The sequence below is a fragment of the Felis catus genome, chromosome X (assembly GCF_018350175.1).
Source record: "Felis catus isolate Fca126 chromosome X, F.catus_Fca126_mat1.0, whole genome shotgun sequence".
Classification (NCBI taxonomy): Eukaryota; Metazoa; Chordata; class Mammalia; order Carnivora; family Felidae; genus Felis; species Felis catus.
Window position 1 is genome coordinate 14,907,165 of NC_058386.1, and position 26,641 is coordinate 14,933,805.

General features: G+C 38.4%; 2 protein-coding genes across 7 annotated transcripts in view; both read left to right on the forward strand.

Annotated features, from left to right (window-relative positions):
• CDKL5 (cyclin dependent kinase like 5) overlaps positions 1-26,641 on the forward strand; it is a 213,489-nt gene that overhangs the window by 79,044 nt on the left and 107,804 nt on the right. The gene's annotated exons all lie outside the window — the stretch shown is intronic.
• On the forward strand, positions 7,458-13,952 carry LOC102899587 (gap junction alpha-1 protein-like). Its single transcript, XM_019823620.3, has 2 exons — positions 7,458-8,073; positions 11,620-13,952. Exon 2 carries the CDS (start codon positions 11,683-11,685, stop codon positions 12,580-12,582), a length of 900 nt encoding a protein of 299 aa, XP_019679179.1. The 5' UTR covers positions 7,458-8,073; positions 11,620-11,682; the 3' UTR covers positions 12,583-13,952.

A 26,641-nucleotide genomic window follows, 5' to 3' on the forward strand; every position in this document is an offset into this window, starting at 1 on the left:
TCTACAGTTTTGCCTATTTTAGATATTTTGTATAAGTGGAATAATACAATATTTGTCTTTTTGTGTCTGGCTTCTATTACTTAGCATAATGTTTTCAAGGTTCATTCATGTTGTAGTATGTGTCAGAACTTCATTCCTTTTTATGCGAAATAATACTCTGTTGTATGTATATACCACATTTTGCTTATCCATTCATTTGTTGATGGACACTTGAATTGTTTCCACTTTTGGCTAATGTGAATAATGTTCCTATGAACATTCACATACAAGTATCTGAGTCCTTCCTCTTAATTCTTTTGTATATATACCTAGGAATAGAATTGCTGGGTCAAATGTAATTATGTGTCTAACATTTTGTAGACTAGTGGCTATCGTGTTTTGATTTTTTATCCTGTAGTTTTGCTGAATTTGTTAGCTGTAAGGTGTGGATTCTTTTGGATTTTCTCTCTATAATTATATCATCTGTGGATGAGAGTAGTTTCATTTCTTCCTTTTTAAAATTTTATTTACTTATTTTTACTTTTATTTTAAAGTTTATTTTGAGAGAGAGAAAGAGTGCACAGGTGCAGGAGGGGTAGAGAGAGAGGGAGAGAGAGAGAATCCCAAGCAGGCACTGTCAGCACAGAGCCCGATGCAGGGCTTGAACTCATGAACATGAGATCGTGACCTGAGCCAAAATCAAGAGTCGGGACGCTTAACAGACTAAACCACACAGGTGTGCTATTTTTATTTTTTTATATATTTTATTTTTAAGTAATCTTTACACTCAACGTGTGGCTTGAACTCACAACTTCAAGATGAAGAGTCGTGTGCTCTGCTGATTGAGCCAGCCAGGTGCCCTTATTTCTTCCCTTTTAATCTGGAAACTTTATTTCTTTGTCTTGCCTAGTTGTTCTGGCTACAATTTTTAGTACAGTGTTATTAAGTGGCAAAAGTGGACACCTTCACCTTTTTCCTGATCTTGGGGAGACGGCTTTCTGTCTTTTAAATCACTGAGTATGCATGATGTTAGTTGTTGATCTTTCATAAATGTGCTTTATCAGGTTGAGGAAGTTGTCTTCTATTTATTGTCTGCTTGTCCATCATGGATATGGTGTGTAGGGTAAAGTAGGTAGGCAGTTTAAAATGCACATTGAGCTCATATCACACAGTAGTTACCTCTTTTATCAAGTTTTTTCATGGTCGTTTTAAGGTTTTGACTAGTTGCAGAGTTCTAGAAACTGATTCTAATACTTTTTCCAGCCCATTATTTGTTCCTGTGAAAGGACGGAGTCCTAGATTTCCCTATTTTGACATTTTTGGTGATATCACTCTGTGTTTGCACACATTTTCTCCCAGTCATTGATCTCCAACTTAACAATTTTTTTTGGTAGATTGTCCTTTTGGCATTGTATCTAAAATCACGTCACCAAAGTCAAGGGTCATCTAGATTTTCTAGGTTACCTTTTAGAAGTCTTGTAATTTTGTATTTAGGTCTGTGATCCACTTTGGGTTAATTTTTGTGAAAGTTACAAGGTTTGTGTCTAGATTCTTTATTTTACATATGAACGTCCAGAACCATTTGTTGAAAAGACCTTTTTTTTCCCATTGGATTGCTTCTGCATCTTTGTCAAAATCAGTTGTGTTTGTGTTGAGTCTATTTTTGGGCTCTGTTCTGTTCCAGTGATTTATTCGTCTTTCCTTCACCTAATATCATGCCGTCTTGATTACTATAGCTTTATAGCAAGTCTTAAAATCAGGTGATATCAGTTCTTCAACTTTATTGTTCCTTTTCAATTTTGTGTTAACTATTCTTTTTGCCTTTCCATGTTACTTTTATTTTTATTAAAAATATCTTTTTAATGTTTGTTTATTTTGGAGGTGGGGGGAGGGACAGAGAGAGAGGGAGACATGGAATCCGAAACAGGTTCCAGGCTCCGAGCTGTCAGTACAGAGCCCGATGTGGGGCTTGAACTTACGAACCATGAAATCATGACCTAAGCCAAAGTCAGATGTTTAACCGACTGAGCCATCCAGGCACCATCCATGTTACTTTTTTTTTTTTTTTTTTTTTTAATTTTTTTTTTCAACCTTTATTTATTTTTGGGACAGAGAGAGACAGAGCATGAACGGGGGAGGGGCAGAGAGAGAGGGAGACACAGAATCGGAAACAGGCTCCAGGCTCCGAGCCATCAGCCCAGAGCCCGACGCGGGGCTCGAACTCACAGACCGTGAGATCGTGACCTGGCTGAAGTCGGACGCTTAACCGACTGCGCCACCCAGGCGCCCCTCCATGTTACTTTTAAAATCAGTTTGTTGGCATCCAGAAAATAAATAGCTTACTGGAATTGGGATCACACTGAGTCTATAGATCAAGTTGAGAAGAATTGGCATCCTAATACTGAGTGTTCTAATGCATGAGTGCAGAATATCTCTCCATTTATTTAAATCTTTTGATTTCTTTCAACATAGTTATGTAGGGTTTTGCATAACAGATCTTGCAAATGTTGTGTTAGATTTATACCTCAGTACTTTTGTGTGTGTGATAATGTAAATGGTATTGTTTTTAATTTTTATTTCTAATTATTCATTCCTGGTATGTGGGAAAGCAGTTGATTTTTGTATATTACCCTTGTAACTTGTGACTTAGCTAGAACTGTTTATTAGTTCCAGGAGTTTTTCATTGTAGGTTTTTTGAGATTTTCTTCATGGGCAAGCCAATCATCTGTGAACAAAACAGTTTATTTTTTCTTTCCCAATCTGTATACCTTTCATTTCTTTTTCTTATTGTATTAGTTATGACTTCCAATAAAATGTTGAATAAAAGTGGTAAGAGGGGGAGCGCCTGGGTGGCTTGGTTGGTTGAGCGACCGACTTCGGCTCAGGTCATGATCTCGCGGTCTGTGAGTTCGAGCTCCGCGTCGGGCTTTGTGCTGACAGCTCAGAGCCTGGAGCCTGCTTCTGATTCTGTGTCTCCCTCTCTCTATGCCCCTCCCCCGCTCATGCTCTGTCTCTCTCTGTCTCAGAAATGAATAAAAAAAAAAAAACATTAAAAAAAGAAAAAAGTGGTAAGAGGGGTCATCCTTACCTTATTCCTGAGCTTAGTGGGAAGGCATGTGGTTTCTTACCATTAAGCATGATATTAACTGTAGGATTTTTGTAGATGTTCTTTATTAAGTTGAGGAACTTCTATTCCTAGATTACTAAGAGTTTATATCCAAATGGGTTTGGGTTTTGTCATTGCTTTTCTGCATCAATTGATATGATGATGTGACATTTCTATTTTAGCTCACTGATGATGGTAGATTACATGAATTGATTTTAGAATGGTGAACCAACTTTGCACACCTGGGACAAATCCCACATTGTCATGGTGTATCATTCTTTTTATACATTGCTGTTTATGCTTTGCCAATATTTTTTGAGGATTTCTACATCGGTGTTCATGAGAGAGATTCACCTGTAGCTTACCTTTATTTTAATGTTTTTATTTGGTTTTGGTATTAAGGTAATACTGGCTTCATGGAGTGAGTTAAGAAGTGTTCCTCTACTTCTGGAAGAGAGAGATTTTTCTGGAAGAGATTGTAGAGAGTTAGTATAATCTCTCCTTAAGTGTTTAGTAGAAGTCACCAGTGAAACTATCTGGATATGGGACTTTTGTTTTAGAAGGTTATATTGGTTGAATTTCTTCCATACATACAGGCCTATTCAGACTATCTATTATTCCTTGGATAAATGTTGATAGTTTGTATATTTCAAGGAGTTGGTCCATTTACCTAAGTTAGCAAATTTATAGCATAGATTTGTTCATAATATTCCTCCACAATATTCCTTTATTATTCCTTTAATGTCCATGTGATTTGTAGTGATGACTCTTCTTTCATATCTGATATTAATAATTTGTGTTTTTTCTCTTTTTCTTGGTTAGCCTCGCTAGAGGTTTATGAATTTTACTGTTCTTTTAAAAGAGCCAGCTTTTGTTTTCATTGATTTTCACTGTTGAGTTTCTGTTTTCAATTTCATTGATTACTTCTGTTATTTTTATTATTCTTCTTGCTTTAGGCTTAAGTTATCCCTCTTTGTATTATTTCCTAAGATAGAAGATTAGTTACTGATTTTATTTATTTTTTTTAGTTACTGATTTTAGGTCTGCTTTCTTTTCTAATATATGCATTCCATGCTACAAACTTTTTTCTATACACTGCTTTTGCTGCATCACACAATTTTGTTTTATACTTTCATTTTCATTTAGTTCCAAATATTTTTAAATTCAAGATTTCTTTTTGACCTGTGTGTTATTTTATTTTATTTATTTATTTTTTTAAATTTAAGTAAGTTCTACACTGAATGTGGGGTTTGTACTCATGACCCTGAGATCAAGAGTCACTTACTCCACTAACTGAGATAGCCAGGAGCCACTGACTTGTGTGTTATTTAGAAGTGTCTTGTTTAATCTCTAAATATTTTGAGATTTCCCAGCTTTATGTTATTGATTTCTAGTTTAATTCCATTGTGTTGTGAGAGTATACTTTGTATGATTTTTATGCTTTAAAATTTGTTGTGTTTTATGGCCCAGAATTTGGTCCACTTTGATGAATGCTTGATATAAGCTTGAGAAGAATATGTGTTGTGCTTCTGTTGGAAGAAGTATTACGTAAATGTCTGGTAGGTCTAGTTAGTTAATGGTGCTGTTCAGTTCACCTATATCCTTACTCAATTTTTATCTGCAGGATCTGTCAGTTACTGGAAGTTGGGGAGCGGGTGTTAAAGTCTCCAACTATAATGGTGGATTTGTCTGTTTCTCCTTGCAGTTCTGTCAATATTTGCCTCATGAATTTTGATGTCCTCTTGTTTGGTGCATCAAACAAGGATTATTATGTCTTCTTGGAGAATGTATCATTTTATAATGTCCGTCTTTATTCCTGATGATTTTCTTTGTTCTGAAATCTGATTTGTATAAAATTGATATAGCTATTCCAGCTTTCTTCAGTGTTAACGTGATATACCTTTTTGTATCCCTTTGCTTTTAACCTATCTGTGTCTTTATTTAAAGTGGCTTTTAAAAATCCATTCTCACAATCTCTTTTAATTGACGTATTTAGGCCATTCACATTTAAGGTGATTATTAATATATTTGGATCAGTATGAACCATTTTTGTAACTTTTCTGTTTGTTACACTTCTTCTTTTTTTATTTAAAAAAAGTTTTTTTTAGTAATCTCTACACCCAACAAGATCAAGGGGTTATGAGCTTGCCAGGCAACCCCCCCTGCCCTTTTTTTTTTTTTTTAACAAAAACATTTCTTTCCTTTTCTTCCTTCTGGTTTTAATGGACTGTTTTATGTGATTCTGTTTTCTCTCTTGTCTTAGCATGTCCATTATACTTCTTTAAAAAAGAGTTTGTCAGGGGCGCCTGGGTGGCTCAGGTCATGATCTCACGGTTTGTGAGTTTGAGCCCCTTATTGGGCTCTTTGCGTCAGCACAGAGCCTGCTTTGGATCCTCTGTCTCCCTCTCTCTCTGCCCCTACCACGCTCACACTCTCCTACTCTCTTTCTCTCAAAAATAAACAAACATTAAAAAAAAAAAAAAAAAGGTTTTTAGTCATTGCCCTGGAGCTTGCCTCATACAACATTGGTCTCTAAGTCTGCTATCAGATAACTGTATTCTGCTTCTCAGGCAGTATGTGTACCTTAAACTAGAATTTTCTGAATTCCTCCCTCCCATCCCCTAGTAACATTGCTGTCATTCGTTCATTTTACTTATCCCTATGCTATAATCAGTGAATACACTGTTACTGTTCTTTGAATGGGTATCTGTTTTTTTTTTCATGTTTATTTATTTTTGAGAGAGACAGAACACAAGTGGGGAGGGGCAGAGAGAAGGAGACACACAACCTGAAGTAGGCTCCAGGCCCTGACCTGTCAGCACAGATGCCGATGCGGGGTTTGAACTCACGAACCAATGAGATCATGACTGAGCTGAAGTCGGATGCTCAACTGACTGAGCCACCCAGGTGCCCTTGAATGGTTATCTATTAATTAAGAATAGGAAAAACACATTTTATTTTGCCTTCATTTATTCCTTCTCCAGTGCTCTTACCTCGTTTAGATCTGACTTGCTGACCTGTATAATTTTCCTTCTCTAAAGAATTTTTTAAAAGTTTTTACTAGGCTGATCCGCTGTTGTTGTTTTTTTTTAATTTTTTTAAATGTTTATTTATTTTTTTTGAGAGATAGAGAGCATGAGCAGGGGAGGGGTTGCAGAGAGAGAGAGAGAGAGAGAGAGAGAGAGAGAGTCACAGATTCCCAAGTAGGCTCCAGGGTCTGAGCTGTCAGCACAGAGCCCAACGTGGGTCTCGAATTCATGAACCGTGAAACCATGACCTGAGCCAAAGTTGGACGCTTAACTGACTGAGCCACCCAGGTGCCCCAAGACTGATCCACTGTTAAAAAACTTCACTCAGTTTTGGTTTATCTGAAAAAGTATTTCTCCTTTTGAGAGGTAATTTCAATGAATAATTTTTTTTTATCCCAACACTTTAAATATTCTACTTTATGGCTTCTGAAAACAGTTGGATGTACTTCTTATCCTTGTTATCTGTAGGTAAGATATTTTTTCCCTCTAGCTTTTTTCATGATTTTCTCTTTATGTTTATTTTTCTGTAGTTTGAATATGATGTAGTTTAGGTGTAGATTTTTTGGTATTTATCTTGCTAGGTCTGCTCTGAGCTTTTTGATGTGCAATGGTTTGGTGTCATTAGTTTTGGAAGATTTTTGGACATTATTTCTTCAAATATTTCTTCTCTGTCTCATTCTCTTCCTTATGGTATTCTGGTTATACCTTTTATAATTGTTCTGTAGTTCTTAGATATTCTGTTCTGCTTTTTAAAATTCTTTTTTCCCTTTGCATTTAGTTTGGGAAGTTTCTATTGAAATGCCTTTAAATTCACTGATTCCTTGCTTGGCCATGTCCAATCTACTGATCATTAAAAGCATTATTCATTTTTGTTGTAGTGATTTTTATTTGTAGCATTTTCTTTTCATTCTTTCTTTGAGTTGTGCTTACATTACCCATCTGTACTTACATGTTGTCTACTTTTTCCATTAGAGTTCTTAACATAGTAATCATAGTTATTTTATATTCTGTATCTGAAATTATTACTGATAACCCCCAAATCTGTGCCATACCTGAGTCTAATTCTGATGCCTGCTTTGTCTTGTCAGATTGCCTTTTATCTTGCCTTTTAGCATGCTTTTTACTGTTTTTTAAAAGCCAGGATATGTTGGGTAATGGGAACTGAGGTAAATAGGCTTTTAGTGTAATGTTTTATGTTAATTTGACTAGGGTCTGGGCCATTAAATGTTTGTTGTAGGGGTAGGTGCCAGAGGCTTCAGTTTCCTCTAGTGTCTTTATTTTTTGTTTTATTTTTCTCCCCCATTGTCTTTGTATTTCCCTAAGAATTCCTTTTTAAATAGTCTGTTTCTTGCAACTTGTTCAGTTGAAATCCACTGTTACTGTACCAGAACCCTGGTGACATGGTGGTAGAGTATGAGGACGAGGAAGTGTTCTATAATCTTAGGACCAAATCTTAGTCTTTTGGTGGGCTGGAGTCCTGGGCTGCAACTCTCACAAATATTTTTTGGCCTTTTCCTCCCCTTCTTTTCAGGTGAAACAAGAAGGGTAGAGGGGCTATAGCTGGCTAATTTCCCCTCTCCCAGGACAGCATATAATGCTCTGGTAAATTTTCCCTTGGAGTGTTGGCTTTTGTCATGGAGAACAGTGCAGGCTTATTTCAAAACCGTTACTTTCCCCTGGATGTTTTTCAAAAGGGTTCTGTTCTCCTTCCCCTTCCTCAAAAGGGAGAAGGTTTTTATTGGATCTTTATCCTGGGCATTGTTACTTTTCTCCTCCCCTTACCAAAAAGGGGAGGAGATCATTCTTGGATCTTCATGTTCAGAACCTCGTGAAGTCCTGGAGGGTAAAGCCAAAAGATTGTGGAGGGCTCTTGTTGGATTGGGTCCGTTGGAGTTCTTGCAAGCCTTTGTTGAAATTACCGTTTTTCTCCCCAGTTTTCTCTAGCACCTTCTGCTCCAGGTAAGCTGTTCTTGGGTGTGATTCTCTGTATTTGCCTTTCTCTCCAGATTTCAGGAGTTCAGTTTGCTTTATGTCCTTAATTCTCTGATAAGCCTAAGGAAAGTTGATTTTCAGTTTTTTTTCCTCTTGTTATAAGGACAGGAGTGACAATATTCAAGCAGTTTATTTGTAGGAACTGAAACCTGAAGTCTTACGTTTATGTTTTAAAATTGGAAATACCTTGTCCAGTTTAAAAATAATTGTTCAGCAAGAGGCTTTTAACTTTTCTGTGAACCATTTGCTTAGCTGAGATGACTCATTCTTAGTTATTTTCATCCCTTTGAATTTCAGATATGTATATTTTCAAAGTGCTTATAGCAAGAACTTTTTTAGAACAAAATATTTGAAAAACTTAAGAACTTATTGTAGTTCTAGAAAATTGCTAATAACTTTACTCAAAATTAACTGGAATTATTGATTCCCCCGCGCCCCGCACTGGCTTTTGTTTTTTTTTTAATCAGGTATCTTTTAGAATCCATGCTAAAGTAGTTTCAGGGATTATTGTGTTTAACCTTCACTTAGTGTTTTTACCCCACTTGTTTTTGAAAAAGTAACTCAATTTTCTGAGGCACTTTGAAATCTCTGGAGACGAAGCCAGTGTTTAAATTTGAAAAACTAATGGCAATAAATGCCTAACTCTTATGCTGCCAGTGATTTATTTTCAATTAACCTTGAAGAATGTATTAATTATAAACTGTAGATCTTGGTGACTTTAGCCTAATAGAATCACTTTTAGAATCTGTGTGATAGAGGGCAGTTTGGCTAAAATGTGTTATTTAAGCAACTGAGAAAGTATGGTGTATACTTAAGAGCCGTATAATTTGATTGCTTGCTAAAAAAAAAAAAAAAATGCATTTTGGGAGCCTTCAGTTCTTATCCTTGCAGAACCTTGGGCGATTGAGACATTGTAAATTGCATTAACCTTGCCCTTTTTTTAGGTTTCATTCTTAATTTTTATTTTTCTCACCGAATCTACTGTGAAGAATAGCTGTTAAACCAAGAAACAAATTAGCTGAATGGTATTTAAGATTGCTTATTAGCTGGCAAACTCATGTCATATTTAAGAAATATTTTTCTCTTAATTTTCTTAATTGCTTAAAATGAATATCTGTCTTTGGGAATTAAAGTTTTTCAGGAGGGAGAATTAAAATATTACATATTATGGATTTTATCTTAATATACTAAATAAATTTTTTTAGAAATGATGAGTTCATGCTGTATTGAAAGAATTTGATTGAAAATAATTATTTTTTGCCATGTAATAATCAATTAGCTGTGATTTGTTTTAAAATAAGATCCAGGGTTCCTGGCTGGCTCAGTTGTTGGAACATGTGACTCTTGATCTCAGGGTTATGTGTTCAAGCCCTGCATTCGGTATAGAGATTACTTAAAAATAAAATAAAAATAAAATCTTAAAAAAAAACAACAACAAAAGAAGATCCATTTGTCTAGCATGATTTGAATTGGAGGCAGAAGTCTTTCTTTAGGCTTTTGCTTAGAGACATTTCTTATAAAGAAATAGGCTGTTGGGAGAAAATGGAGAGAGAAGAGCAGGCCTTCAGTAGTGGCACACTTATGTGTTGTGCCCCATGCCAAGTCACATCCAGCCTCAATAGATTAGTGGTCAGTATCCATGTTGCTCCTCCTGAAACTTAATAAAACCAAAACCCCCCACAAACCCCCCAAACACCTGTTGATAAAACGATCTCCTAGAAGAAATCCACATGCATGAACATAGTATGTCAGTATTTTAGTCTTACCAAAAAAGCTTCTATGTGCTAACAGTTCAACTGAGATAATGATTTATATTTAGTAAATAAGTTTTTAAATTGAGGCCTTTGTTGGTGGGGTCCTGACTTCCAGTTTCCAGATAAGTTCCTCTCCTCTCCCTCTCCCTCTCCCTCTCCCTCTCCCTCTCCCTCTCCCTCTCCCTCTCCCTCTCCCTCTCCCTCTCCCTCTCCCTCTCCCTCTCCTCTCCCTCTCCTCTTCTCTTCCTCTCTCCCTCCCTCCCTCTCTCTCTTTTTGATCTTGCTACTCTATGCTAACTGGGTTGGCAGCCACTCTTGCAAAAATGTCCCTTCATTCATCACAGCATTCAGGACCACAGTGGCAGGATTGTTTCCCTCTCCAGGGTGAGAGACTCTCAGGATCACCCCCATGATTCTTGACATCCTCTTCTACTTTTGTCACCACTAAAACTCACTGGCTGCCCATTTTAGCACAGAACCATCATCCCTGTACTGTTCAATTGTGTCCTATGTTCTCCCCCAATCTTCCCACTGTCCCCTAGAGATCCTGAACTGCCATTAGTAATTTCTCCCTCAGCTTCAGTCTTGCCCCAGCATCACAGTTTAATCGTGCTCAGGCTGATCTGGGTTTCCTTGAGTTAATTTCTGTCAGTGCCTATTTGTTTACTTCTTAGTACTTATGTAAAATTGCAATTGTACATTCACTTACTTAGCCTTTTTCATCGATTCTAAGATGTACATTTCTGCTCACATTTCTGAAATTGAGGCTCATCTTAACACTAGATGCCCTTAATGCTTTCTGAATGGTAAGTAATGTAATAGTGTATCTTACAATCACTTGTGTCTTAGATTTAATAAAATATTGTACTTTTAACGTTCTGTTTCCCCTAGTTAATTGCAAGTTGCACAAGTACAGGAATTCTGTTTTACTCATTCATAGGGACCAGTGTCCAGTACTGTACCTGGTACCTAGTAGGCACTGAATAAATAATGCTCGAATGAATAGCATTATTTACTTGGTTGTTCCCTTTTCAAAAAAAAATTTTTTTTTCTAAATAGGCTCCATGCCACCATGGGGCTTGAACTCAGCACCGTGAGATCAAGAGTCACATGCTCTACCGACTAAGCCAGCCAGGTGCCCCTATCATTATGTATTTAGGAAATGATGGCTGTAATAAGTTTGAAGATGAAGTGGTCAATATATGCATGTGAAAATTTTTTAATTTTTACTTATTTTGGGGGAGAGAGAGAGAGAGCACGAGTGGTGGAGGTGGGCGGGGGGCGGGGGGAGAGAATGAGAGAATCCCAAGCAGGTTCCACACTGTCAGTGCAGAGCCCAGCATGGGGCTCAAACTCATGAACTGTGAGATCATGACCTGAGTCAAAAATAAGAATTGAATGCTCAACTGACTGAGCCACCCAGGCATCCCTGCTTGTGAAATTTTAATTCAGTTTCTCTGTTTCAGTATTTATCTTTGGAGATGGCTTTACTCTGGAATTGAAGAAACCTTTAGATACGTTTATTTTGTTCCCTCATTTTTGTAACTCTTCCTATTATTGATATATGTACGTCTTTATTTAAAAGTATTTACTCACCATGTATGAAAATGAACCCACATAAGCTTTTATTGGGTATCAGCAGTTGTCTTTCATTAGGAGGAAGAGTGAGGAAGGTACTAAAGGGTGTAGCCAACTTTTATAAACTTTACAGGGTTTTGAGTGCTTGAACTTACTTTTTCATTTTACTTCATCCTCTAAGGAGCACAGTCACTTGGTGTGCCTGCTTCACTTCTTTTAAGCGAAAGAACAGCGGACAGGCAGCATGAGTGACTGGGGTTCCTTAGGCCAGCTCCTCGGCAAGGTTCAAACCTACTCCAACCCTGGAGGGAAGGTATGGCTCTCCATCCTTTTCGTATTCCGAATCCTGCTCCTGGGGACAGCAGTTGAGTCAGCCTGGGATGATGAGCAGTTTGCCTTTCGTTGTAATACTCGGCAGCCTGGTTGTGAAAACGTCTGCTACGATAAGTCCTTTCCGATCTCTCATGTGCGCTTCTGGGTGCTGCAGATCATATTTGTGTCTGTCCCCTCACTTTTGTACCTAGTGCATGTATTCTACTTGCTGCGCAAGGAACATAATTTGAAAAAGAAAGGGGAGGAACTCACAGTTGCTCAAACCAATGATGTCAATGTGGAGGAAATCAGAATCGAAATCAAGAAGTTCAAGTTCAGCGCTGAAGAACACTATAAGGTGAAAATGAGAAGGGACTTGCTGCGAATCTATACCGTCAGCATCTTCTTCAAGTCTCTTCTCGAGGTGGCCTTCCTGCTGATCCAGTGGTACATCTATGGATTCAGTCTAAACGCGGTTTACACTTGCAAACGAGACCCCTGTCCGCATCAAGTGGACTGCTTCCTTTCTCGCCCCACAGAGAAAAATATCTTCATTCTCTTCATGCTAGTGGTGTCCTTGGTGTCTCTTGCTTTGAACATCATCGAGCTATTCTCTGTCTTCGTCAAGAGCATTAAGCACCGCGTGAAGGATTCAGAGAGTGAGTCTTACTATGTTATATCTGGTCTGCTGCGTCCCTCCAAAAACAGTTCATCATTTGTTGCTCTCTCTGACATGTCCGTTCCCAGGAACAAGCTTGTTCCCGGAAACGCAAACAGTTCTTCCTGCCTCAGTTACAGCAAACAAGGAAATGAGCAAAACCGTGCTAAATAGAGTGCATAGCAAGGTTTAATGGGGCAGGCAAGAAGCACCGCCTCTCCACTCACTCACACAGCCTTTTAATTTCCCTGATGATAAGCAGATTCTGAGGGAAAAAAACCCAAAAACCCTAGCTACTGGGCAGTAGCCATTGTAGACAGCAGCCATTCTGCAAAGCCAGCAGTCATGCCAGCAGCAGCCTTGATGACCTAGAGATCTAGACACATGCTTGAAAGCATTATGATTTTGCTCAATTGTTAAAGTAAAAGGAAGGTACAATGGAGAGTGTACTTTTGTTCCAGTGGAAGTAGTACTGAACACTGTCAGTCACAAGGCTTAGTGGACATAAAGGGTTCTTTTGGAGTATCTGGGATAGGAGGGGAGAGACAGGGAGGGATTAATTAATCAGAGGAACATCTTGGTATTTAAAATGGTTGACTCGAAGAATTTACATTTTAAATAAAGTCTCCATCAGGTGGTACATCAGTAAAGACTTTCTCTCCCATATTCCCCAAGAATGGTTCAGTGTATATGAAGGAGTGATAGATATTTGTGATGTGTTGGTACAAACAGACACAGTATAAACTCATGAACATGGATTATTAAAATAATGCAGTGTTCAAATTTGAGCCTTTGTCACAGATTTTGTGGTATGGGCCATATGATGTTTACATTACATAATTCCTACTGTGAAAGTGAAGCACTCCTCCCTCCCCCACTCAGATGCCCCCCTTCAGCCACTTTATTCTATTAGGTACACTGGTTCTGTTCATTACGATTTGTTTCTTTTGTAGAAAGATGTCGGGAATAATGTCCTTTTTCTGAAATGTAATCATTGATACTTGAATGATACACTTTTAGTTCTGTGAACAGCAGTCATTAATGTGAGAAACTTAAAAGGAACGAATAGAGCTGAACTATTAAATGTTCTTACATGAATTTTGCAGTAACTGATAGTTCTTGGCTTTGTTCTACTTAATAAACCTTACATAACAAGCATTATTGTAGAACTTGTATTCTGTTATGAGTTTGGCGGGCAGTCTTTTGGGGTGGCTGGCATTTTTGATGTTTGTACTGAGATTTGGAGTGCAAGAAAGGTTGAAAGAGGTTTGAATATTACCCATGTAACTAATGTGTTGGAAACGTACACTAAAGAAATCTGTTTCTTCAAATACCTTTTCTAAAACTGACAGATGGTTGGTGAAAATGCCGAGCTTCATACTTTGTTCTTGTGCGACAGCTACATCAACAGTTTTGTACACTAAATAGTTTAATATTTCACATTAGACTACTGTCATGTTCAGCTTTATTAGTGCAAATGTAGACCTAGTCCATCATATAGTCTAGAGAATGTTCTTTAATAAAGTTTAAGAGAACAACCTGCATGTCTGCCTCTGAGAGTTTCTGGCTGCAGTCATCTTTCCTAGTCTTTTGAACTCTTCATTCAGTATATCTTAATCTAAGCAAAATCTACTGCAGAGTTTTACAAATGGAATTACAGTGATTCCATTACAGAAGGTTTTAGTATCAGCATCTTTAGTTATATGTAGTACGATCAGAGATATACCCACTACTTGGATGTGCAAAAAAATGTAGCTTCTTTTTTTTCTTTTAACTCATCTCCTCTTTTTTTTTAATGTCTATTTTTGAGACAGAGAGAGAGAGAGTGAATGAGTGAGAGTGGGGGTGGGGCACAGAGAGAGAGAGAGAAGGAGACACAGAATCTGAAGCAGGCTCCAGGCTCCGAGCCCGACGTGAGGCTCGAACCCATGAACCGTGACATCATGACCTGAGCCGAAGTCGGACGCTTAACCTACTGAGCTACCCAGGCGCCCCATTAACTGGTCTACTCTTTATCAGAAGCTTCTTCCCATCCCACAGGGCTCTGAAGGAGGAAGATAGGGACAACTGAAATGGTAAACCTGCCAATCAATAGCCTCTTGCTGTGACAGTGTAAATGGTCTCATTTGTAAAACCCAGTCTCTTGGTTCATTGAAGAATTGTTGAGATTTCCTTCTCACAAATTATTTCGTGAGGAATAAGCACAGTTATTTACTAATGGGATGTGTGTTTCTGTGGGGCACTGGAAAACCTCTGAAACCTTGGATTGGACATTGCCATGCTCACTTCCTGTTTCACACTGATTTTCACATAATTGCTTGCTTGATTTTGTTAAAAAAATTTTTTTCCTAATGTTTATTTTTGAGAGAGAGAGAAAGAGCATGAGCAGGGGAGGGGTAGAGAGAGAGGGAGACAGAATTCGAGGCAGGAAGCAGGCTCCAGGCTCCAAGCTGTCAGCACAGAGCCTGATGTGGGACTCCAACTCACGAACCGTGAGATCATGACCTGAGCCGAAGTCGGGTGCTTAACCGACTGAGCCACCCAGGTGCCCCCCCACCCTCAATTTTTAAGTTTGTTTATTTTGAGAGAGAGAGAGAGAGAGAGAGAGAGAATGAGTGTGAGTGGGGGAAGGGCAGAGAGAGAGAGAGAGAGAGAGAGAGAGAGAGAGAGAGAGAGAGAGAGAGAGGGAATCCCAGGCAGGCTCCACACTGTCAGCACAGAGCCTTGACATGGGGCTTAAACTCACAAACGGTGAGATCATGACCTGAGCTGAAATCAAGAGTCTGACGCTTAACCTACTAGGCAACCCAGGTGCCCCCTCTTTGTTAACATTTTGATCTTGAGATAATTACAGATCACATGCAACGATAAGAAATAATAGATTCCATATATTCTTCAACTAATTTCTCATCTTGCATAATTATAGTAAATATCACAACCAGAAAACTGACATTGATATAATCCATTGACCTTATTCAGATTTCACCAATTTTGCGTGCACTCATATTTGTGTGTGTGCATGCACATGCATATGTATAGTTTTTATCACTTGTGTAGATTCATGTGACCACCACAGTGAAGATATAGAACAGTTTTATCATAAGGATCCCTTGTGCTGTTTATAGCCACAGCTGCACCCCTCCATTCCCCTCTCCCTAACTCCTCACAACCACTAGTCTGTTCATCTCTATAATTTTGTCATTTCAAGAATACTGTTTAAATGGAATGATACACTGTATAACCTTTTGAGATTGGCTTTTTTCACTCAGCATAACTCCCTTGAGACCCATCAAGTTTTTGTGTGAATCACTAGTTTGTCCTTTTTTATTGCTGAGTAGTAGTCCATAGAATGGAGGTACCACTGTTTATTCACCTGTCAAAGGACCTGTTGAAGATTGTTTCCAGGTTTTGGCTACTACAAATAAAGCTGCATGAACATTGGTGTACAGGCTTTTTTGTAAACAAAAGTTTTCATTTCCCCAGGATGAATGCCCAAGAGTGTAACTGCTGAGTTGTAAATGAATATATAGTTTTGTAAGAAACTGGCATATTCTTTTCCCAGAGTGGTTTACATTCCCATCAGCAGTGTGTCAGTGATTTCATTTCTCTACATGCTCCCTAGCATTTGGTATTATCACTGGTTTTTGTTTTATCCATTCTAATAGATATGTAGGTGATCTCATTGTAGTTTAAATTTACATTTCTCTAATGGCTAATAATGTTGAGTAGCTTTTCATGTGCTTATTTGGGATCTGTGTATCCTCTTCAGTGAGAGAGATATATACATATATTTATTCTGTATTAAAATCCTTTGTTGGATATGTTTGAAAATATTTTCTCCCTGCTTGTAGCTTGTCTTTTCATCACTTAATAAGGTCTTTCACAGAGCTAATTATTTTAATTTTGATAAGGTCATTTATTTTTCTTTTTATGGATTGTGTTTTTGGTGGTAAGTCTAAGAACTTTTTGTCTAGTCCTATATCGTAAAGATTTTCTTCTTTGTTTCTAAAAGTTTTATAGATTTACATATAAGTAAATATAAGTCCATGATCTTGAATTAAAGTTCATGATCCATTTTGAGTTAATTTTTGTCTAAGTTGTGAGATTTTAGGTTGAGGCATTTTCTTTCTCTCTCTCTCTGTTTTTTGGGGGGGAAAGGGTGCTGTGGATGTCCAATTGCTATAGCACCACTATTTATGGAAAAGTCTCTCCTTCCTCCACTGAATTACTTTTGTAGGCAAAAATCAGGTGTATTTGCATGGCCCTATTGATGTGTGTGTTTATCCTTCAGCCAGTATCACACTGTCTTGATTACCATTCTGTAACTCCGTAGTAACCCTAAACATCAGGTGTGATGATTCCTTTCATTTTTATTCTGCTTTTTCAAAATTTCTTTAGCTATTCCAGGTCAGGTGCCTTTCCATTTTCATTTTAGAATAAATTTGCCTATATCTACACAACACTTGCTGGGATTTTTTTGTTGTAATTGCATCAAACCTTTATTATCAATTTGAGGAAAATTGGCATCTTGTTGAGTTTTCTAATACCTGAGTACAGTATGTTTCTCAATTTACCTAGGGTTTCTTCAGGTTTTTTTCATCAAGATTTGGTAATTTTCAGGATACAGATCCTGTACATATTTCATTGTTTATATCTATTTCATTTCCTTGGAGTAATTGTAAATGATATTTTGCTTTTAATTTCTGTCTCCCATTTTTGTCACTTGCATATAGAAATGTGATTGATTTTTGTTCGTTAACCTTATAGTCTACAATCTTGCTAAACTTAGTTCTAGGAGATTTTGGTGGATTCTTGGAATTTTTTAATGTAGGTGGTCATGTCATTTACAAATAATGTCAGTTTTATTCCTTTTACAATCAGTATGCTTTTTATTTCTTTTTCTTGGCTTGTTACTCTGATTAGAACTTTGAACACTGTGTTCAGTGGCAGTGATGAGAGGAGACATTCTTTTCATGTTTCCGATCTTAAGGGCAAAGCATTCAGTCTTTCATCGTTAAATATGATGTTAGCTATAGGGTATTATGGATGGTATTTATAAAGTTGAGGAACTTACCTTCTATTCCTTGTTTGCCAGAGGTTTTTTCTTTTAGTCATAAGTGGGTGTTTGGTTTTGTCAAGTTCTTTTATTGTATCAGTTCATAAGATCATGTGATTTTTCTTCTTTACTCTGTTGACATGGTTTTCTTTTTTTTTTTTTGAAGTATTGAGATACCTTACATTCTTCTTTCTTTCTTTCTTTCTTTCTTTCTTTCTTTCTTTCTTTCTTTCTTTCTTTCTTTCTTTCTTTCTTCCTATTTTTGAGAGAGAAAGAGAGGGAGAGAGAATCTTAAGCAGGCACCATGCTCAGCACAGACCCCAACTTGGGGCTCAATCCCATGACACTGGGATCATGACCTGACCTGAAATCCAGAGTCAGACGCTCGACTGACTGAGCCATCCAGGTGCTCCTACCCTGTTGACATGGTTTTCAGATGTTGAATCAGCCTTGCATATGTAGAATAAATCCAACCAGTCACGGTGTACAGTTCTTTCTACACATTGCTAGATTTGATTTGTTAATATTTTGTTGAGTGTTTTTGTGCATGAGTTCCTAAGAGATACCGGTCTATAGTTTTTGGATTTTTGTGTGCTGTCTTTGTCAGGTTTTGATATCATTGTATTAGTAGCCTCATAAAATGAGTTGGGAAGTGTTTCTTCTTCCTCTCATTCCTGGAAGAGATTGTGTAAAATTGATGTTAATTGTCCTTTAAGTGTCTGATAGAATTCTCTAGTGAACCCATCTGAGCCTGAAAATTTCTTTTATTGGGTACTTTAAAATTACAAATTCAGGGGCACCTGGGTGGTTCAGTTGGTTAAGCATCCGACTCTTGATTTTGGCTCAGGTCGTGATCTCATGGTTCATGAGATCAAGCCCTGGGTCGGGTTCTGCGCTGACAGTGGGGAGCCTACTTGGGATATATTCTCTCTCTCTCTCTCTCTCTCTCTGCCCCTCCCCCACATGCATACACTACCTCTCTCTCATCAAATAAATAAGCATTAAAAAAATAAAATTACAAATTCAATTATTTAATAATTATGCAACAATTTGAATTGTTGATTTCATCTTGGTTAAGTTTGATAGTTTGTGGTTTACCAGGATTGGCCCATTCTTTCTGAGTTGTCAGATTTAGGAGTGTAAAGTTCGTGGTAAGGGCTGTAGGGTTCTAGGGATCTCTCTCCTGTTTTGTTCCTGATGTTGAGAATTTTTGTCTTTTCTTTATCTTGCTAGAAGTTTATCAATTTTATTAATCTTTTAGCAGGACCAGTTTTTGCTTCATTGATTTAATCTTTTAAATTAAAAAATTTTAAAGAAAATTTTCTTTATTTTCCTGTTTAAAATTTCACTGATTTCTGCTCTTACCCCTAATATTTCCTTCCTTCTTGTTTTGTGCTTATTTCTTTTGCCAGTATTGAGGTAAGAATTTAGATTATTGATTTGAGACCTTTCTTCTTTTTTAATGTGTGCATTTAGTGCTACAAATTTCTCTGTTAGTACTGCTTTAGTTATACCCATGTTTTGATTTAATGTATTTTCATTAAGTTCTTTGAAGTTAAAATTTCCTTTGAGAGTTTCTCTTTGCATGATGTCTATTTTGAAATCCTTGTCAGATAATTCTGCCATCTCTGTGTTAGCATCTCTTGATAGTCTTTTCTCATTCATGTTGAGGCTTTCCTAGTTCTTAGTATGATGACTGATTTTCTGTAGAAACCTGGACATTTTGGTTATTATGTCATTAGACTCTGTATCTTACTTAATTTTCTATCTGGTCTGCTCTGGTAAGGTGACGGCCACAGACCGGGCTGGTAGTTCATTTTGCTAATTCTGCCTCCATTGATACCCACTGGGGAGGGGCTCCTTGTTGCTGGTGTGGATGGGAGTTTGGCTTCTTAAGTGGCCTCCACTGACAATCCCCTGGCAGGGGCTTAGACATGCTCCCCATTCCGCCCTTACTGGTGTGGATGGAGCCACTTTTTCATTTGGCTGGAGTAGAGTGGATGGTTATTGTCTAAAAGTTTTCTTGCCTGGTCCTTTACCTGGAGAGCAGGCTTTTGTTGGGGCTATTTTTAAATCTGTGCCCATGGGCTTTTCTGGGTTGCTTGTTGAAGTAGTCTTAGTAGGGTTGCTTTAAAATTGTCGTCAGATAATTCCAGTTTGATTCATCTCTGTGGTGATGTCTCTTTTCTCATTCAAGTTGTGAATTTCATGGCCCTTGGTATGATGTGATTTTTTTTTTTTAATTGTATCCTGGGCAGTTTGGATATTATGAGACGCTAGATTCTTTTTTATTTTATTTTATTTTATTTTTGTTCAGGCAGCCCCCCTGTTGAGTGGTAGTTAGCGTGATAGGTGGCTAGGTGCAGCTTCCTGCGTGGCGCCCCCCACCCCTACCTCCACAGAGGAGGTGTTGCTCTTAGTTGTACTGCCTCCTTGCAGAATGGCGGGGGGGAGTGGATGTTTACCTCACTTGGCCCTGCTGACACCCCTTCCCAGAGAAAGTGGACCAGTGCTTCCACTGCCCTTATTGCCTCTGCTCTGTCCTGCAGACACCACTGTGGCAGAGGGGCCAGAGGACTGTTGGCTGCTTCCACCTGGAGGGAGGTGGAAGATCAGCCCCTGACCAGACTTGCCAATATGACAAGATGGGGAACGGAAGCTGTGCCTGCTTCTGTCAGGCAGGAAATGGGAGATTAGCTCCCCGCTCAGGGACAGCACCAGGTGGGAAGTTAGGGAGTTGGAGCCCTGCTGCCTGCTTCTTTGGAGCTTGTGTGCGCACATGCATGTGTGTATCAGTACAGAGTGCCTGCCTGCTCAGCTCCCCTGAAACCTCAGTGGGATGGTAGTGCAGTTTTTCCATTTATGTTTGCCTAGAGTAGGGGGAGTATTGCCCAAAAGATTTTCTGTTGGCCCATCCTTTTCCTGCTCCTTGGGCTCTAAGAGTAGACTTTTCTTGGCACATTTTTATGTTCGCCTCTTGTTGGTTCTAGGTTGGAGGATTCTGCAGCACTCTATTGGGGATACCTAGGAAACCGTGGGGAAAGCCAGGGAATTCCACAATGTTCCTCAAGTCCCAAAGTCCTGAGGCTGTCAGCTTTCTCTTTGCCACCTTGTCTGCCTATGCTTGATTGTGTGTTATATACAGGGAGTTTTAGATTTAAGAGGAAGGACCTGGGAGAAACGGGGCTACTCCATCTTTACCAAAACACAAGTCTCCACGTGTGTAAAAATTCTGCAAACACTGGTTTATATGATAACATCAGTTTGTTCCTGAAATATACCACGTGTCAGGCACTGTGATTGGCCCTGGGGACTATACAGATGGTACTGAGATGTTGTCGTTACCTTCGCACACTTTGCCATTTTGTAGAGTTCAAAGACCTGTGAAATAGATTTTATTTTGCTTCTTGTCACTCGTGTAGAAAGCAATTCTTTATTTTAGAGAGAAAAAGAAATCTAGCTCCACACCATGTGGCTTGTGGTATTATTGAAGCTCCTTTGCTTCCCATTGGCTGAAACAAGCTGCCTTTGGTTTATGAAGTACCAGGCAAATGGGGAAGGGGCCTAACCCTTAAATGCCTTGTTGTTCTCATGGTTATCATTGTGTTACTTGGGTTACCATTAAACCTTTTGCCAGGCACTACCCTCCAGTGGGCATTGTTCCCCTGGCCCCAGCTCTCCAGGCTGTGGTGCTTCATGATCAGACTGGAGGAATCTCTCCAAGTACCACCACCGTCCGAAGTCCTGGACAGCCCTCTGCCTCATGCAGCAGCCCCAGTCCTGTGACCCTCTTAGTCCTGGAGGGACATCAGCTCTCTTTGACATTAGCCTGTTGGATGGGAAGTTCAGCTCCACTGCCTTTGTGAGTCTGGGCTTTATAATAATAAGAACCGTTAGTTCTCCCTAGGTATAGGAGAAGGAACCCCCTCCTCTGCTCCCAGGGACAAACCCCGTGCTCTCTGAGTTCCTCTGGAAACTTGCTTTGGTGATTTGGGAGTGTCTGAAGTAGAGCATTTTGAACCTTATCCCTGATGATAGTAATAATAACAACAACATTTGGCTCATGTTGTGTTGTGAGCATTTTACTTGGATCTTCCTTGTATCTTCTTAGTCAGTCCTAATAGCCTCAGGAGTAAGTGACATTACTAGACACAATTTTCAGAAAAGGAAATTGAGGCACCGAGAAGTTAAGTAACTTGCCAAAGGTCACTCACCTAGTGGGTGGTAGAGCCATGATTGAAATCCAGGCAGTTTGGCTGTAGATCTGAAGTTTTTAACCTTCTTGTAGATGTGTGACCCCTTTTTAGAAACACATTTAGTTTTCTTATGAAATCACATAGATAGATCTGGCACTGAGAGTATGAAAAATAACCAGTACATATCTTATATTTTAAACTGTTTGGAGTATAGTCCTCTAATAATCAGATTTTTTTTTAGTTTGTTTCAGACAGTAGGAAATAATGATTTTGTTAGAAATTTCTGCATTTTTTTTCAGTTGTTCAGAGTTCAAGAGAAAATTTAGCCAGATTATATTTTATTATATACATCTATCATTTGTCACATTTATTTATACATCTATGATGTTTTCTGTTGCCTTAGGTGCCTTTTTGTTCAAATGCAGTTAGTAGAATAACTAGACGGATATACTTCACGAGTCATCATGTTAATGTTATCCATGCCATTAGACTTAAATTCTACTTTAGGGACTTATTGTAAAGTACTTAAAATGTAGTCAGGTTTTCCTCTTCAGAAGAGGTTTGTGCTGCCCTTTACCTTACTTTTTCAGTGAAAATTTAAATTTTTTCATTCATATAAATGTGGAATCAAGTTTCGTTCACATGCATATTCTGTGTACCAGGTAATATAACCTAACAGCTTATTCTATTCCTTATAAACATAGTATTTTCTATTCCTTATAAACACAGTGTTGAATATAAAATTTCTGTCATGTTTTGTTAGAGAATAATGTGTAATTTCTCTTAAGGTAATTCATTAATTTGCAATTTTCATGTTGTCGGTGCTTTTTTTTTTCTTCCAAATTTACATCCAAGTCAGTTAGCATATAGTACAACAGTGATTTCAGGAGTACATTGCTTAATGCCCCTTACCCATTTAGCCCATCTTCTCTCCCACAACCCCTCCAATAACCCCTCTGTTTGTTCTCCATATTTAAGAGTCTATTATGTTTTGTCCCCCTCCCTGTTTTTATATTTTGCTTCCCATCCCTTGTGTTCATCTGTTCTGTGTCTTAAAGTCCTCATATGAGTGAAGTCATATGATATTTGTCTTTCTCTAATTTCGCTTAGCATAATACCCTCCAGTTCCATCCACGTAGTTGCATATGGGAAGATTTCATTCTTTTTGATTGCTGACTAATACTCCATTGTATATATATATATACCACATCTTCTTTATCCATTCATGCATCCATGGACATTTGGGCCCTTTCCATACTTTGGCTATTGTTGATAGTGCTGCTATAAACACTGGGGTGCGTGTGCCCCTTCAAAACAGCATACCTGTATCCCTTGGATAAATACCTATCAAAATAACACCAGCATTCTTCACAGAGCTAGAACAAACAATCCTAAATTTGTATGGAACCAGAAAAGACCCCGAATAGCCAAAGCAATCTTGAAAAAGAAAACCAAAGCAGGAGGCATCACAATCCCGGACTTCAAGCTGTATTCCAAAGCTGTAATCATCAAGACAGTATGGTATTGGCACAAGAACAGACACTCAGATCAATGGAACAGAATAGAGAACCCAGAAATGGACCCACAAACGTATGGGCAACTAATCTTTGACAAAGCAGGAAAGAATATCCAGTGGAATGAAGACAGTCTCTTCAGCAAGTGGTGGTAGGAAAACTGGACAGCGACATGCAGAAGAATGAACCTGGACCATTTTCTTACACCATACACAAAAATAAACTCAAAATGGATGTCGGTGCTTAAATTTCCACAGGCATTTAACCACTCTGTGACTTACCTGAATCAAATATCTTTCAAATTCATATGGAAAAATCATCAATGCCATTTAAATATGTTCTTAGTTCATATATAAAGGGATCTTTGTTAGTTCTAGCTCAAGAGAAGCCACAGAAAACTTAAAAGTAATTCATTAAGCAGACATGCCTGCTGTGCTGAGTCCTGCTGGATGTTGCGAATAAAGAATACAAAGGGCATGATGCATAATTGTGGAGAGCCCATAGAGAGAAGGCCCAGGACATGCCTCAGAGACCTCATCTCTGACCACATGACCACAAAGATGTGGTCTCTGCCCTTGAAGAGTTCATAGGCTGTCAGAATGAAAATGTCAAGGGGGGAGCCTGGGTGGCTCAGTGGGTTGAGTGACCGACTTCAGCTCAGGTCATGATCTCACGGTTTGTGAGTTCGAGCCCCACGTGGGGCTCTGGGCTGACAGCTCAGAGCCTGGAGCCTGCTTCGGATTCTGTGTCTCCCTCTCTCTCTGCCCCTCCCCCACTCATGCTCTGTTTCTCTCTGTCTCAGAAATAAATAAACATTAAAAAAAAAAAAGAAACAACTAGGTCATTCCTTTCAAAACTCAGGTGGTTGGTCTTTTTAACAAGATAATATTTCAGTCTTTATTTTCTGTGATGTTTTTAGTTAAAATGTACATATCTCTATTCTCTCTGTGTCCATTGCTTCATTTCTTCTTGGTCCCTGTAAGATTCTTAAGAGGTACTTAGAGCAGCTAAAGTGCCTAACTCATTTAGCCTACCCTTTTGGAGTATCTTTCTGCTAGGTCTTAGGGGCATAGAGTTATGTGAAGTGTGTGGGCTGATGGATCTTAATTCCAGTCTGAGGTGGGACGTGAGGCTGAATGGCATATCCCAGATTCCACTGCGGCTGTGGTAAGAGCTTGTAGTGCTAGGGACCACAAAACAACCTGGAGGATCTTGAAGTGCTTCCCAAAGGAGAGTTTTAAAGGAAAAAAAAGAATTAACTAGAATTAGCAGGGTTTGCTTCCTGTGATTTAAGTAGCAGCTAAAAAAAATAATAAATAAAAAAATAAAGTCACCTCATGGGTACTTCCTTACCCAAATAAATATTCTTCTGAATTGCACAGTACCTCTTACCTGGTAGGAGCTTGGAAAATGTTTGTTGATTGAATAAATGAATCAATGAAGAAAGGATGAATGCTAGAGGCAGAGTGTAAGCAAGTATTGGGAAGGTTCACTTGAGAAATTGCAAATAATTAGCTATAACAGGAGCGGGGGCATTTTGTTTGTTTTTGGTTTTTGGGTTTTTTGAAGTTAGGAGATGAAGCATGGAGTTAAAACTTTATACTGGAAACCTTGGAAAGCTGCCAGGCTGCATGGTATGTAACACATCTTTCTTTTCCTCAATCTGGTGATTGACAACAGAGTATGTTTGAAATATCTATCATGTGCAAACTGATGACCTCACTGAGGTCTTGGAGCATCTTACTAGAAGAGGATTTCAACCAGAATGCTTGAGTGATATTTTTGGCATCAAATAACTAGCCACACAATAATTTTCTTCATTTTATAGAGTGTTTCTTGGCTAATTCTCTTGAAAAAGTGAACAGTTTGAGACTTCTTTTCCACAGTTAGTTTAAAAGCATGGTCACTTTTGGGATTTTTGTCCTTTCCTCTTTTGCTTTCGCACTCAAGGTGGCCGGCCCAGCTTCCTTATGTGATGGTGGTAAAGAGTTCCATGCCTGTATGACAAGGTGGTACAGTTCATTTCTGTGGACGTTTTTGTTACATACCTATTATATGTAAGATAAAGTGCTGAGTAATTGTCTATAAAGGCAAACCAGACTTAGTTCTTTCAAAAATATTTAGGCTGTTGTTTTATGTTTGATATTCATCTCTTTCCATGGTAAGAGAAAGTGAATGTGGTGTTTTCTAGTTTGCTCCACAATGCATAAAAGATAAAACAAGTTTTAACTAACTTAACTCTAGATACTTGGAAGATAACTTTTTAAGAAAAACTTGCTACCTATGTTGAATGTAATTTTCAGTTCTCTACATGAATATGGTTATGGCAAAAAGCAGGGACTTGGAGCTTGTTTCAGATGTTAGTTATACCATCTTTGTCTGCATATGTGTGAGCATGTCTATCAGAATGTATGATCACATGGTCCCTGGAGGTAATCCAGTTCAGTTGTTTGCATAGAGAGCTTCTACGTTTCTCTCACTCTCCCTATCAGTCTTTCACATTTTGGCAACATTATAGTAAACTGAAGGACCTTATGCCTTAGGAACCTAAAGATGTTATACAGAACATAATTTCTGTTGCTTTTGAACTTTGGAGTTTCCTTTTTTTTTTTTTTTTTTTTTTATTTATTTTGGGAGAGAAGGAGAACATGAGTAGGGGTGGGGAAGAGAGAGAGAGAGGGAGAAAGAATCCCAAGCAGGCTGCACACCGGCAGCACAGAGCCCAATGCAGGGCTTGAACTCACAAACCATGAGAGATCATGACCTGAGCTGAAATCAAGAGCCTGACATGTAACCAACTGAGCCACCCAGGTGCCCCAAACTTTGGAGTTTCCTTAAGCATGTTTCTGTCCAAAAACGCAGGCATATTTCTCATGAATCAGAAAAAAACATGTTGTTTTGGCTTTCTTTACCAGTTTTCAGTATTCCCATTTTTCTTTATAGGAAAATGTCAAAGTAGGGCCCCAAATCAAGGATTATAGATTTCATATTTTATATATACATGTATGATCCATCAGCTTATTGATGAATAAAAGGAAAATAGAATGAAGCATTCTTTTTTTTTTTTGGATACATATTTTTAAAATTTTTAGTAAGCTCCACACCCAATGTGGGGCTCAAATTCACAACCCTGAGATCAAGAGTCACAGGCTCTACTGACTGAGCCACCCAGGCGCCCCAAGAATCAGACATTCTTAAGCAGTGGTTTTACAGTCATTTTAGCAGTACTGTTTCTAACTTGAGCAGCAGGTGTGAGCTTATACTCATGGGCCTGATTTTTGTTAGCACTTCCAGGAAGCAGTGAGCAAATTGCCTCTATTGTAGCTCTGCTACTGTTAGCATTCTATACATTGTTTACCCACCGATGTCTGAAAAACTTAAGTCTGCTGACTTCAATAGTATCTACATAATTTCTTGGAAAAAATTGGCCCTAAGAAAGTTAGGCACAGTCATTCCTTCCTTCAGTA

What these genes read in the sequence shown, in the direction of transcription:
- LOC102899587 (XM_019823620.3), top strand. Translation starts at nt 11,683, where the DNA reads ATGAGTGACTGGGGTTCCTTAGGCCAGCTCCTCGGCAAGGTTCAAACC.